General features: G+C 42.7%; 1 protein-coding gene across 1 annotated transcript; it reads left to right on the top strand.

Annotated features, from left to right (window-relative positions):
- Positions 1 to 2,418: 2,418 nt before the first annotated feature.
- LOC145807018 (isoflavone 2'-hydroxylase-like) lies at positions 2,419 to 12,728 on the top strand. The gene is made up of 4 exons (XM_082904915.1): positions 2,419 to 2,499; positions 11,895 to 12,066; positions 12,185 to 12,250; positions 12,712 to 12,728. Exons 1-4 carry the CDS (start codon positions 2,419 to 2,421, stop codon positions 12,726 to 12,728), a joined length of 336 nt encoding a protein of 111 aa, XP_082761041.1.
- The last annotated feature ends 1,301 nt before the right edge of the window (positions 12,729 to 14,029 follow it).

Raw genomic sequence — 14,029 nt, 5'->3', positions numbered from 1 at the left:
AAAATCACATAGCAACCGAACTAGGATCCTGTTTGCCCCAAATACGTAGATCTGTAGTCAATAACCGAACTAGAACTTAAAAGTTTCAAAGGGTTACCAGAGCCTGACTTTCTTGAGCCGAAATAAGATCACCGAGTTTTGAATATAGCAAACTAGGAACCTCGGTTGTCGACCAAACTAAGTTTTTGGGGCCAAACCGGCTTTCTTGGTTCCTAAACCAAACTCAGAAAGCCGCCCCAAGGGGTTCAACCGAAGTAACTTTCTTCACACTGCAACCGATTTAGGCCTTGGGGCTAAACCAGCTTTCTTAGTTTCTTAGACCGAACTCAGAAAGCTGCCCCTAGACGTTAAACCGGTCTACCGAGCAAACTGCTCAAACCGAGCTACCAAACCTTTTGATGAAAGAACCAGTTCTTTGAGGCCGAAGTAGGGCTTTTATACCTTGCTTTTAAATTGTAGCACGGTCCGTTGATCAGTGCTTTAACCCCTTCTGTTTTTTTCACTTTGCAGACTTAGGTTACCCAGGCACTCCTACGTGCGCTCAACCGAGCTACTGAGCACGATTTTTGCACCGATATAAGTTATAAGTAATTTATTCATCAGATGGGTAAGTATAGGTATCTAGTTGAGACCCCTGGTGGTATGGCCGAATTTAGGAAAGATTACCAAATTCCTGATGATGTTCATCTGAGTTTGGCCGAAAAAGATGTTATTCCGTGGGAAAAAGAAGGCTTCGTCCCTTTTACCCTTCAATCCATAATAGAAACCGGACTACGGTTTCCTGTCCAACCATTGATCTGTGAGTTCCTTAGGCAGACTAGGTTATGCCCCACCCAACTGTCCACCAATACATACCGCATTATTATGGGAATAGCCGCACTAAACCACCAAACCGGACTAAACCTTGGTCTGGCCGAAATTTTCCACCAATACTCCATCGGCTCAAAAGATGCTGGGTGGGTCTATTACCTTAGGATTCGCCGCCGCCGAGAAAAGATAGTTAAGCAGACACCGGACAAAGACCTTAATGATGATGATTTTTTCTGGGTCTCTGGGAACTTTGAGGATTTCCAAGCCCAAATTCCTGGTCGGCCTATAAATTGGAAAAAGGGGGAGCCCGGTAATATGACTTCGGTCTTCTTTCTTGTATTTTATTTCGGCTTTTCTTAAGTCAATTAACCGAACTAACAGTTCTCCTTTTGCAGATTTCGCCCATCTTCATTCCTTATATAGTTATCCAAACCTTGCAATTTTGCGAGCCGCACTACGATTTAAAGAAAGGAGTTGGGCTAAGCTTCTGAACTTTGAGCCAACCTATCGGTACAGCGGTCGCCGAAAAGCAAGAGTGACTGACTTCCTTCTTGAAGAAGCGCCTGAACCGGACCCAACCTTGCCCGAAATAAGACTTGTCCCACTAACCGCTGAAGAAGAGATGGCGAAGAGGAGCAGAGTTAGGGCCCTTCTCACCGAAACAACTAGGCCCGAAGTAACGCCTCCCAGTCAATCGCAGCCTGCGGTTGTGGCCCTTCCTTCTCAACAGCCATCCTCTTCCCGCCGAACCAAACGTGCCCGAATTGCCGAAACCGAACAGGTTTTGGTTGATGAAGAAGAACCTGCTATTCAGCCGAGCTTACCACCAAGCCCCCAACCGGAGTCTTCCGACCGAACCATCGGCAGCTGGGCACCAAAACTTACTTTCAACGACCGAGACATTCGAGATACAGATTCGGTTGTTGCTGAGAAAGACCACCTGTTGGCCATCAATCTGGCCAAGAGTGTGTGTCTGCCCAAAGACATGGAGCATCACAACAAACAGTTAACCACCGAGCTGAAGTCCATCCGGTCTGCGACTAAATCCATGATTCTGGTTAGTAACATCGGTCGTTTTTCTGTTTATTTTTCTTTTTCTTTTCAACTTTTACTTCGGCTAAAGGGAAGTTGTTGCTTTGTCAGGCCATTCAGAAAAACCAAATCACCCATAGGAAAGTACTGGAGCTTAGGAAAGTAACTAGGCAAGCAGCGGCCGAGGCAGAGGCGAAATCGGCCGAACTGGAAGAGGCCAGAAAGGAACTGGCCGAACTCCGAGGTGAAGTCGGCCGACTGACCGGAATGGTTAGTTCGGCCGAAGCTGAAAAACAAAAGACTGCCATTGCTCTGAAGGACAAGTACTTGCGCGAGCTGTTAAAACTTAAAAGAAAGAAGGATGCCGAAATAAAGGAGAGGGCAAAGGAAGCTGACAAACAAGGCTTCAAGAGGGCAGAGGATGCTTATGCCCAACAATGCAATGCTGCGAAGGAGCTTTTCTTTAAGTGCGGCTGGAGGGGAGCCGTTGAGAAGCTCGGTCATGATCCTCAGACCGAGGTTTTCGACCCTCCAGCCTACTTTATACCGAACTCCCTGATGGAATACGCCAATGCGATGCAGCAGCAATTCCTTGAGGACTCAGACTCAGATGAAGACTCTGCCCCTGAGGATACCTCGGTTGTGAATGTAGACCAGGTAGTTCGGTCGGAGCCCATGGTGGAAGATCTAACTGTTGATCAACCAAGTGAAACCGTGGTTCTGGCCGAAACCACTCTTCCGACTGAAAACGTCCTTGCGCCTGAAACCGATCTTCAGGTTGATGCCGATGTTGCCTTTGACGCCGAAATCGAAGATCTTTTTTCTTGATTTTTTCCTTGTTGTTCTTTGCCGTTGTAACCGGACTATGAATCTTTGTAATGACTTTTCTTTGAATGAAAATTTTACGCAACTCTTACTCTGGTTTTGATGTGTATGCTTGCACTTGTAATGTCTTCTATTTACTTCAACTGTTATTTCGGTTTTGGCTGGTTAAACTATGCTTACTAGCCAACCACTCTTTAGCTGATATAATCACTTCGGCTGAGGAGTACAAAGTGTTGGTTCATTCCAGCCAACTACTCTTCAACCATGCATTTACTTCGGTTGAAGAGTAACAAGAGTTGGTTTATTCCAGCCAACCACTCTTCAGCCATACCCTTACTTCGGCTGAAGAGTATCAAGTGTTGGTTTATTCCAGCCAACCACTCTTCAGCTTTACCCTTACTTCGGCTGAAGAGTAACAAGTGTTGGTTTATTCCAGCCAACCACTCTTCAGCCGGGCACTTACTTCGGCTGAAGAGTAACAAGTGTTGGTTTATTCCAGCCAACCACTCTTCAGCCGGGCACTTACTTCGGCTGAAGAGTAATAAGTGTTGGTTTATTCCAGCCAACCACTCTTCAGCCATGCACTTACTTCGGCTGAAGAGTAATAAGTGTTGGTTTATTCCAGCCAACCACTCTTCAGCCATACACTTACTTCGGCTGAAGAGTAACAAGTGTTGGTTTATTCCAGCCAACCACTTTTCAGCCATACACTTACTTCGGCTGAAGAGTAACAAGAGTTGGTTTATTCCAGCCAACCACTCTTCAGCCATGCACTTACTTCGGCTGAAGAGTAATAAGTGTTGGTTTATTCCAGCCAACCACTCTTCAGCCATGCACTTACTTCGGCTGAAGAGTAATAAGTATTGGTTTATTCCAGCCAACCACTCTTCAGCCATACACTTACTTCGGCTGAAGAGTAACAAGTGTTGGTTTATTCCAGCTAACCTCTAAGTTAGTTTTTCCAGCTAACTTAGAATAAAATGCCTGCACTAAACCTAATCTATACTAAGGCTAACTCTTACAAAAAATAACTTGTGCTGAAAAAGAATTGCTTGTTTTATTGAAGGAAAAAGAAATTACATATGTTTGAAGAAGAAAGGCTAAAAGTAAAATAACTTGAGATTGGCTGTATTCCATGGCCTAGGGATTGCCTTGCCATCCTTGTCTTCTAGGTGGTATGCCCCTTTGCCTGCTAACCCAACCACCTTATAAGGACCTTCCCAACTTGGGCCTAACTTGCCGTCTCCTGGGATCATGGTGTTTCCCATTACTTTGCGTAGTACCCAATCCCCAATCTTGAATTGTCTTGGATGTACCTTTTTGCTGTATTTTCTGATTAACTCTCGTTGGTATGAGGCGATGTGGACTAGTGCTCTTTCTCTTCTTTCTTCTGCAAGGTCGAGTTCTAAGGCTATGGCTTCTCCATTTAGGTCTGGATCAAAATTTTCGCTTCGAATTGTGGGGAGGCCGACTTCTAGTGGGATCACTGCTTCCATTCCATAGGCCAAGGAGAATGGTGTTTCTCCAGTTGATCGCTGAGGCGTGGTGCGGTAAGCCCATAAGACGTGAGGAAGTTCATCTGCCCACTTGCCTTTTGCTTTCTCTAGCCTTTTCTTTAGGCCATCCAAGACGACTTTATTTGATGCTTCAGCTTGCCCATTTGCTTGAGGATATGCCGGTGTAGAATTGTAGAACTCTATCTTGTATTCTTCACAAAAGCTTCTAAAGATACAGCCGTCAAACTGAGTTCCATTGTCTGAGATTAGTGCTTTTGGTATACCAAACCGAGTGATGATATTCTGCCAAACAAACTTTTTCACGTCTTTTTCTTTGATTGACGCCAATGCTTCTGCTTCCACCCACTTTGTGAAGTAGTCTGTTGCTGCGAGAAAGAATTTTCTGCCCCCGGGCGCTGTTGGAAGTGGTCCTACTATGTCCAAGCCCCACATTGCGAAAGGCCATGGGCTAGTTAATGGTAGGAGTTCCCTTGCTGGTTGATGTATTTGGTGCGCGAATTTTTGGCATTTTTCACACTTTTTTACATATTTTTCTGAGTCTGCTTGCATATATGGCCACCAATATCCTTGCGAAATAGCCCTGTAAGCGAGCGACCTTCCCCCTTGATGACTTCCACACACCCCTTCGTGTATTTCGAACAAGAATGCTTCTACTTTGCTGGGATGAACGCACTTGAGGTAAGGCCCAGAGAATGACTTCTTGTATAATGCCAAAGATGGAGATAGCCAAAATCGCTGCGACTTTGCTCTTATTTTGTTTGCTTCTTTTTTCTCTTCTGGTAGGATGCCGTCTTTCAGGAACAGGATGATGGGATCCATCCAAGAAGGGCCTAATTCTGCGCAACATACTTCTTCTGCTTCTGGGTCTTCTATGCTTGGTCTTGGTAAGAAGTCGATGAGTAATGGATGAGGGATTGATGTGTCTGCTATTGAGGCCAGGCCTGCTAGTTCGTCCGCTCGGCAGTTTTCCTCCCTGCCAATTTGTTCTATCCTTACCACATCAAACTTCTTGATCTCTGTTCTGACTAACTCTTGGTACTTGGCCATTCTGTCATCCTTTGCTTTGTATTCGCCAGAAATTTGGTTTACCACCAGTAGAGAGTCACTGTATACCATTAGTTCGTTTGCTTTCATGAAGTGTGCTGACTTGAGTCCTGCGAGAAGCGCCTCATACTCCGCTTCATTGTTGGATGCTGGGAAGCCAAGGTTGATTGCTTGCTCTATAACCAGGCCGTCTGGAGAGATGAGGACTATGCCAAGCCCTGCACCATGTCGGTTGGATGCTCCATCCACAAAGAGCTTCCACATCTCTCCAACGAATAGTTTCCAGCAAGTGGAAGGATCAGATGATGTCGTGAGGTCAAGAACAGTGTTTTCTTCCAGGTCCATGTTGGCTGTCCGCCCTTCGTCTTCTGTTTGAACTGTTGGTGAGCCTTTGTTTGCCTCTTCCTTGTTGTCCTTAGTATGGTCTGCCTTGGTACTTGATTGACCACCTTCCACTAGGGGTTGCGCTATTCCGGCGTCAACTTCCGTCCCTAGTTCGGTTGTGTCAGTTAGGTCGACTGGGCAGATATGATGACTTCCAGGAGTAAACTCTGCGACGAAGTCTGCCAAAGATTGGGCTTTTATTGCGGTCTTGGGTTGGAACTTAATGTCGAATTGTCCCAACTCTACTGCCCACTTCAAAATTCGCCCACTAAAGTTCGCCCTTTCAAACAGAGCTTTTAGTGGAAAGGCTGTGAGGACGACTATGGTGTGGGCGTGAAAGTAGTGTGCCAATTTTCTGGATGCCATCATTAATGCTAATGCTAGTTTCTCCAAGGGCAAGTACCTTGTTTCGGCTCCCAACAATGTCTTGCTGACATAAAAGATGGGCAAGTGTTGTATTCCTTCTGCACGAACCAACACTGCGCTGACTGCGTGCTGAGAGACTGCCAGGTACAAAAAGAGTTCTTCACCAGGTACTGGAGTAACAAGTAGTGGTGGGGAGGACATGTACTCCTTCAAGCTTTCCAGAGCTCGGTCGCATTCTTCATCCCACTCAAACTTGGCCTTTAAAGCTTGGAAGAATGGTCGTAGTCTGTCTGATGACCTGCTTATGAACCGGTTGAGCGTAGCTGCCATACCAGTGAGATGCTGCACTTCTTTGACTGAGTTTGGTCTCTCCAACTCCTGGATTGCTTTGATCTGAGAGGGGTCTGCTTCTATACCTCGGTTGGTCACCAGGAAGCCCAAGAATTTGCCAGATCCAACTCCGAATGCGCATTTGGACGCATTGAGGTGCAACTTGTGTTTCTTCAGGATCTGGAACATCTCGCCTAGGTCTTTAAGATGGTCATTCTCATTCTTGCTTTTGACCACCATGTCGTCGATGTAAGCCTCCATTGTTCTGCCTAACAATGGTTCGAACATCTTGGTGACCATCCTTTGGAATGTCGCCCCTGCGTTCTTTAGGCCAAAGGGCATGACCTTGTAGCAATATAACCCCCTTGGTGTTGTGAAGGATGTGACCTCTTGGTCTGGTTCATGCATGGCGATCTGGTGGTAGCCTCTGTATGCATCCAGAAAGCTAAGTCGGTTATGCCCTGCCGTTAGGTCCACCAATTGATCTATCCTTGGTAGAGGAAAGCTATCTTTTGGGCACGCCTTGTTGACTGTTTTGTAGTCGACACAGACACGCCATTTACCATTCTTTTTTGGCACTACGACTGTGTTGGAGATCCATCTTGGGTAGTGCACTTCCCTTATTGCTCCTGCCTCCAGCAGGTTGCCTACTTCTTCTGCCACTATTTCGGCGTGGTGGAGTGCCGATCTACGTGTGCGTTGAATGACAGGTCTGGCGGACGGGTGGACATTGAGTTGGTGACTGATGAAGTTTGGATCAATGCCTGGCATGTCGTAAGGTGTCCAGGCAAACACTTCGATATTAGAGGTCAAGAATTCCAAGACCTCTAATCTCTCAGTGCTGGACAACGATGAGCCCAGCAAGAAGAACTTATCCGGGTTCTTCTCATCTATTTTTACCTCCACCAAGTCCTCTACCGCTTTCTGATCAGCCTCTTTGCCGACGTCCGCGAATAGTTCATTACTCTCTGGTTCTTCCACAGAATGAACGTATCCTTTGGCAGCTCGGCTTCCATTTGCTGTGGCGAAGCATTGTTTTGACATGATCTGATCGCCATAGACTTCTTCAATTATACCGGTGTCATTGGGGAACCGCATTACCTGATGGTATGATGACGCTACCGAACGCATGGCATGCAGCCATGTTCTGCCCAAGATGATGTTGTATGTGGAGGGGACCTTCAATACCCAGAACTCCACTTGTTTTGTTACACTCCCTGCTCTGACTGGAAGAATTATTTTGCCGACAGGCCACTCTGGCATGGAGTTGAATCCAATCAGGGGAGAAACTGCAGGCGCCAGGTCTTTGTCTTGCAGCTTCAGTTGTTTAAATGTGTCATAGTACATGATCTCACATGAACTACCCTGGTCAATCAGAATCCGCTTGACGTCAAAATCTTTGACTCGGAGAGTGACAACCAAAGCATCATTGTGAGGACAGTATATTCGATCCAGGTCCTTATCTGAAAAAGACATGACGTTTGTTGCCTCTGTTTTCCCCTTCTTGAGGGCAGGTTGGGCACTTAATACTTCCCTAAAGTGCTCAGCCTTCTTGATTGAACCTCTGAGCTCGCATACGCGCTCAGGTTCAAAAACTCCATGAATTACATTGATAATGCCTTGAGGTGGTGCATCGATTGGCATTCTGTTGGGATGGTCATTATGATCTTGGGGGGCCGGTTGCGCTCCTCTTTCAATGTATTTGTCCAAGTGGCCTGCTGCCACCAATTCTTCCAAGTGCTGTCTCAGTGGCGTGCAATTCTCAGTTCGGTGCCCCTTTTCTTTGTGGAAGGTGCACCGTGATCTGTCGTCGTAATTTTTCTGACCTTCCCCTAGCTTGGCTGGCCACTTGACAAAAGGCTCATCTTTTATTTCGCTCAGAATTCGATATATTGGCTTTTTGAACACCGTTGTTATGGCAGTGCGGATTCTTAACCATCTTTTGTCTGGGTCTTCCCCGTTATCTCGTCTGCCACGCCCGTTTTTATTCTGCCGATCTACTGTATTGACCTTTGCTGAGGTCTTCTTTTTTGGTACTGCGGTTGCACTAGATTTTGCTTTTGCACGTGCGCCATCCTCTTCTACCCTGATGTGCTGATGCACTCTTTCCATCAGGGCTTCCATGGTGAGGGGTGGCGTCATGGTAATCGAATCCCTTAGTCTGTTCCCTACTGGTAGGCCTCTTTTATATTGTGCAATGGCGAGATTGGTGGGGCAGTCTCCAATCTGGTTGAATGTCTCCCAGTAGCGACTATTGTAAGATCTGAAGGTCTCTTTTTCACCCATGTCGATGGAGAGTAACTGGTCTATCTCCACCGGCATTTTAGTGTTTGTTCGAAACCTCGTTACGAACGCTTCTGCCAATTGGGCCCAGGAGGCTATGCTGCCCTCTGGGAGCTTTTCGAACCAAGTCAAGCCTAGGTCGCCAAGACTTGACGGGAAGAGTATGCACATTAAGGCCTCGTTTCGCCTGTACACAGCCATGACTTGGCGAAAGTGGCTCAAGTGTGAATACGGGTCCGTCTTCCCTTCATATGTGGTGAATTTCGGCTGAAGGAAGCCTGATGGTAGGGGCGCGTTTTCGATTGCTGGGACAAACGGCGAAGTCTGTAGTCTTGCCAATGCCTTGTCCGTTGGTTTGTAGGGCGGTCGCGGTATTGGCATTCCAACCTCGACGCTTCCATGTGTCCGAGGAGCCAACCGTTGTAAGGCCGAAACTCGGTGTGGATCCCTTACCCTGGCATCCTCCTTGCATCGTGCTTTTTCTTCGAGCACGGTTTGTAAGTCAGATGACCTGGGTAGCTCTGTTTGTCTAGATCTGGTTTGGTGTGAATGTGAAGGCCAATACGTGCTTCCTTCAGTGTATGATCTTTCGGATCTCGTCCTCTCAGACCTGGAGTGACGAGTCCTGGAAGATAAGGAATGAGTGGCGCCTGACCTGAGGCTTCTGCTCTCTCCTTGGGAGGGTGTAGTATTCCTACTACGATTCTCTGAGTGGCGAGGGGGCGTCTTGTGCTTGCGCCCCTCTCCTGTCGCCACCTCTTTAGTCTTCATCTGGCGTTTTAATGCTTCCATGTCCGCCGCCATCTTCCGAATTAGTTCATCTTGTTCCTTCACGCGATCTTCCAGGGCTTGAGGATCAATCCTCCTCCTTTGCCTGTCAGGACTTTGAGAGTAACGAGGGCTGTTATTCCGCCTTCCCCTGCCACTCCTCCTGGAGTTATGTTGTTGGGGCTCCAGATCTGCCATAGGAGGGACAGAGGGTAATCCTTCGCGCCTTGCGCCTCCGTCTGGAGTTAGTCCGTCGACGGCGGACTGCGGTAGTTCTTCAATGTGTGCCATTGATTTGAGAAAAAAGGAGAAGCTTAGTCAAGAGGTTTTTGTCCTTGTCTGTTCTTCCCACAGACGGCGCCAATTGTACGGGGAGGAAATAATTCTCCTCGTATAATCCTGTTGACCAAGTTCACGCTCCTCCGTACGACGTCGCTTTGTTACCTGAAAACACAAACGTAAGCTAGCCGGCGGGTGTGTGCCGGAAACCTCTCCGATGCCTAAGTCAGTAAACTTGACAAATAGACAAAGTTTTATGCTCTCAGAAAGAATTATGTTCAATTACCTCCTCCAAGGTGATGTTTGTGGGTTTTTATAAGTTTCCCGTGGCACAATCCTAGTAGTACTTGTATTTCTACTTGCAGAGTCCTCCTAGGATTCATACTCCTAAGGATAATGCTTATCCTTTTACACCCTCCCCCACTGCTTAAACCAAGTGGGATGGTTTTCTCCATGGCCGAACTACCATTTGACCGAGGTAAAGTAGGCCGAACTAACCTTAGTTCAGCCCTTCCCTTTACTCTTCCTTATATCGGTTTCTCATCTGTTCAACCCATGATGTGTTTGGACCGAACCAACGACTCTCGACCGGTATAACTCCCAAACTGGTATACCTCTAAGGTCGGTATAACTTCAAGTTGCTCCCAGACCGAAGTACATTTACAATCCTCTAACCGAAGTAACTTTATCATTTGTGAGCCGAAGTAATTTCACCTCCTTGGGCCGGAATAACTTTGTCTCTCCAAGGCCGGAATAACCCTGCTCTCCTGGGCCGGAGTATCCATTACGCCCTTTTTACTTAGTCCTTCGCGTTTTGGGACTCAAAGCCCAACTCGCAGCTCGGCCCAATTTTTCCCAAAAATTACCCTCTCAAGTAGAATATGGAATACACGAATGTGGTTTATTTTGATAGTTTTTTAAGTTTTTGTTTTTGTTTTTTTTTTTTTAAATTTGTAGATTGTTGAATTTAAAGCTTCGTTTGGCTATGTGGATTGGGTTGGGTTGGGATTAAATTAGTCACTAAAAGATAAAATAGGTTAAAAAGTCAATAAGACAAATTATCATATTTAAACCATAATCATTTTACTTTTTTCTCACAAAAGTTAAAAAAGCCAATTCAAATAAACTTTTAGGCTATATTTGACATGTGAGGTTGGGGCTATTTTAGCCATAAAATGAACTAAAAAGTCAATAAGACAAAATGTCATATCAAAATCATAATAATTTTATTTTTTCTCTCACAAAAGTCAAAAAATCTATCCCGAATGAGACTTGTTAGCCTGGGCTAAAAGCCAAAAAGTCAACTAGTTATCAAAACAATTCAGATTTATTATTCAAAAATTACCTAAAATTATCATCTTATGATTCAAATTTATTCTGTATATGAATTTCATACTATACAAATTTAATTTCCACCACACAAACTATCCATCGAAAAAATCTGAGTGGATAAGTTTAGATCTCAAACTTATTCGTATAAAATTATTTTGGTAGTGCTACATGCACCAATTGGTATACCAATTAGTATACCAATTGATACATATAGCATTATTCAAAATTATTAGTGTAAAAACGTCAGTGCTGGTATTTTTTGTGCCAATTTTTTTTTTTCATTTTAGTGTAATAAAAGATTTATTTAAAATTAGATATAGATTAAGGATAAAATAATTAGATCATTTGTCTTTTTAATTTCAATATAATTTATAAAGGCGAGCCATTAATAGGATTAAATTAACATAATATGAAAAGTTAAAGAATAAAACTAATGTAATAGAATTATAACAATCAAAATGTCATAAAAGACAAACTAAATAAATTATGGGTATAATTTGTCTACATTATTAATTTATTATATATTATTTTGACGTTAAATATAGTGTCAAATAATTATGATTAATCAAATTAATAAAAATGGCCTCAGGTTTAAGATGAGATTTAGAACAATTTCAACACACACTATACCAATTAAAACATAAAACTTGCAAGTGAATCCCATCATTTGACATAAAACTAATATTATATTGTGTTATTAGTAGTGTATGCTAATATCCATAATATTATTAAATTGAGATCTAACACTTTAAAACCAAATATATATATATATATATATAGATAGTTTTTTATTTTTCATTTTTTTTATTATTTATTTTACAAAGACACCATCACTACATAATTAAGTTGTACTTGGAGCCTTCTTGTAAAAATTATGTAAGAGTGTGATTTCCCTAATTTAATATATTAACATTTAATGATCAGGTCATGATATTAGGAGACATCAACACGTCTACAGTGACAATGGAATGGGTATTGTCACTTTCTGTGAACCACCTAAGGGTGTTGAAGAAGGCGAGAGTTTCGGTAGACACTCATGTAGGCCAAGAGCGTTTGAATGATGAACCTGATCTTTCAAAGCTACATTACCTTCAAGGTATTATTTCTGAGACTTTCCGATTGTTCCCGACAACACAGTTATTGCTACCACACATATCATACGATGATTGTGTCATTCAATGTGCCACGCGACACAATCTTGTTGGTTAATGCAGGGGCCATTCAAAGGGATCCTAAGGTTTGGAATGATGTTACAAGCTTTAAGCCAGAGACGTTTGAAGGTAGGAAAGTAGAAGGACACAAATTAATGCCGTTTGGGTTGGGAAGGAGAGCTTGTCCTAGGCTGGTATGGCACAACACGTGGTGGGTTTGGCTTTGGGAGGCATAGGGTTATTCAAATCGCACAACCCGTCCAACTTGAATCGATTCGCATACAAATGAGCGGTTTCGCAAACACAATATGGGTGGATGCAGTTTGAAATATGGCATGATTGAGGGTTGTGGGTTTAACCCGCACTTGCAAGAACCCGCCCGCACTTAGACTTTTTTTTTTTAAAAAAAAAAAAACTTGGACCGTTGTTATTTATTATTGCATTTTGAATGAATGTAGAAGTTAATGAAGAATTACTTTGAGGTAAACTTAAGATTTTGAATGATTTTACTATAATTGTATTGTTGGGTAATAAATAGTGAATGAGTTTGATGATCTAATTTAAGATTTTAAAAGATGTGCTTGTGTTAGGTTATGATTTGATTTAAAAGTTTGGGATTTTGAATGATTTATTTGTGTTAGGAATTAATTTGTTATGTTTTTAATTTTATAAGTTTTAATTCATTAGTTATTCATGTTGGAACATTTTAGAAAATAGGGGAAAATGGCCCAAAATAAATATTTGCAAAATAGAAAAAAAAAAAAAAAAAAAAAAGGCTCCAAAATAATTTTTTAAAGAAAAAAGTCCAATCCGCAAACCGCCCGCAACTGCCTGCTCATCCGTGAACCCTATCCGCACAAACCGTGACCCGCACTACGAGCAATTGCAGGTTGAATTTTTCCCAAACTGTATACATGCGGATGAGTCCAAACTGATCCGCAAATCGTCTAAAACCGAACGGCAACCACCCCTAATTGGTTCAATGCTTTGAGTGGGAAAAGGTTAATGGGGGGAGAGTTGATTTAACTGAAGGGATTGGGCTTACCATGCCCAAAGTTAAGCCATTGGAAGCCATGTGCAAAGTGCGTAACATAATGAACAAGGTTCTCTGTAAAGTTACAAACAATGTTTGAGCAAATTTTTTTATGAAACATTTATGATATGTTCCACATGTTATTTTTTGCTTTATCTTTTGGTTTTTTCGCTATGATGTTTGTGGTAAGGAAAATGATATATAAGTTTATTTTTTAAATCTAATAATGTGTAAGTTATATGATTAGTTGATGATTAGAGGAGATATGAGAGAGGGTGTTGTTTTAATATCCTAATTAATTATTATATCATTGTATTTGAAAGATGGGTCTAATTTTTAGTTTTGAATAACAACACTCTTGTGATAATGAACAAGGCAAAGATTGATTTTTCCAATTGAGTTAAAAGGGAAAATATGAAGTAATTGGAAAATAAGAAAAAATTATTTGCAAATTGGTAAAAGAAAGGAATATCCACACAAAAAATTAGTAACTATAAAAACTGATTCTACCTATACAAACAAGCCTTCCAAAATTTCATAAACATATGACACGGTTCAATTTAAAATTTTTGATTCTTTTGAACTTTAATCCATGAATTAAATCCTAATCGTATCGATGATTCTTAATTTTTTTTGAAACTGAAATCAAACCATCCCCTTAAAAAATCAAATCAAATAAGTAGGTTTTTAATTGGTTCAGACGGTTTTACTGTTTAACTTCTTCTTCCCCTTTTAATTTATTTATTTATTTTTTTAACACCCTATCAAAGTCCATTATTTGTTTTGATATTTGTTGGTTATCCAAATTACGTTGTATTCCAGTGTCATAGGATCGCATTGCTTTGGCTCATGTACTATGGATTCAAATAGTACAA

The sequence above is a fragment of the Camellia sinensis genome, chromosome 14 (genome assembly GCF_055761805.1).
Source record: "Camellia sinensis isolate YWXY chromosome 14, ASM5576180v1, whole genome shotgun sequence".
NCBI classification, from domain to species: domain Eukaryota; kingdom Viridiplantae; phylum Streptophyta; class Magnoliopsida; order Ericales; family Theaceae; genus Camellia; species Camellia sinensis.
Note: the sequence above shows the minus strand (reverse complement) of the source record. Positions and strands in the feature narration are given on the sequence as shown.

Excerpts from the sequence above, each read along its gene's own strand:
- LOC145807018 (XM_082904915.1), top strand. The coding sequence starts at position 2,419 with ATGCAGCAGCAATTCCTTGAGGACTCAGACTCAGATGAAGACTCTGCC. Across the intron at positions 2,500-11,894 it reads CGGTTGTGAATGTAGACCAG|GTCATGATATTAGGAGACAT; the intron begins GTAGTTCGGTCG and ends TTTAATGATCAG. Across the intron at positions 12,067-12,184 it reads AAAGCTACATTACCTTCAAG|GGGCCATTCAAAGGGATCCT; the intron begins GTATTATTTCTG and ends TGGTTAATGCAG.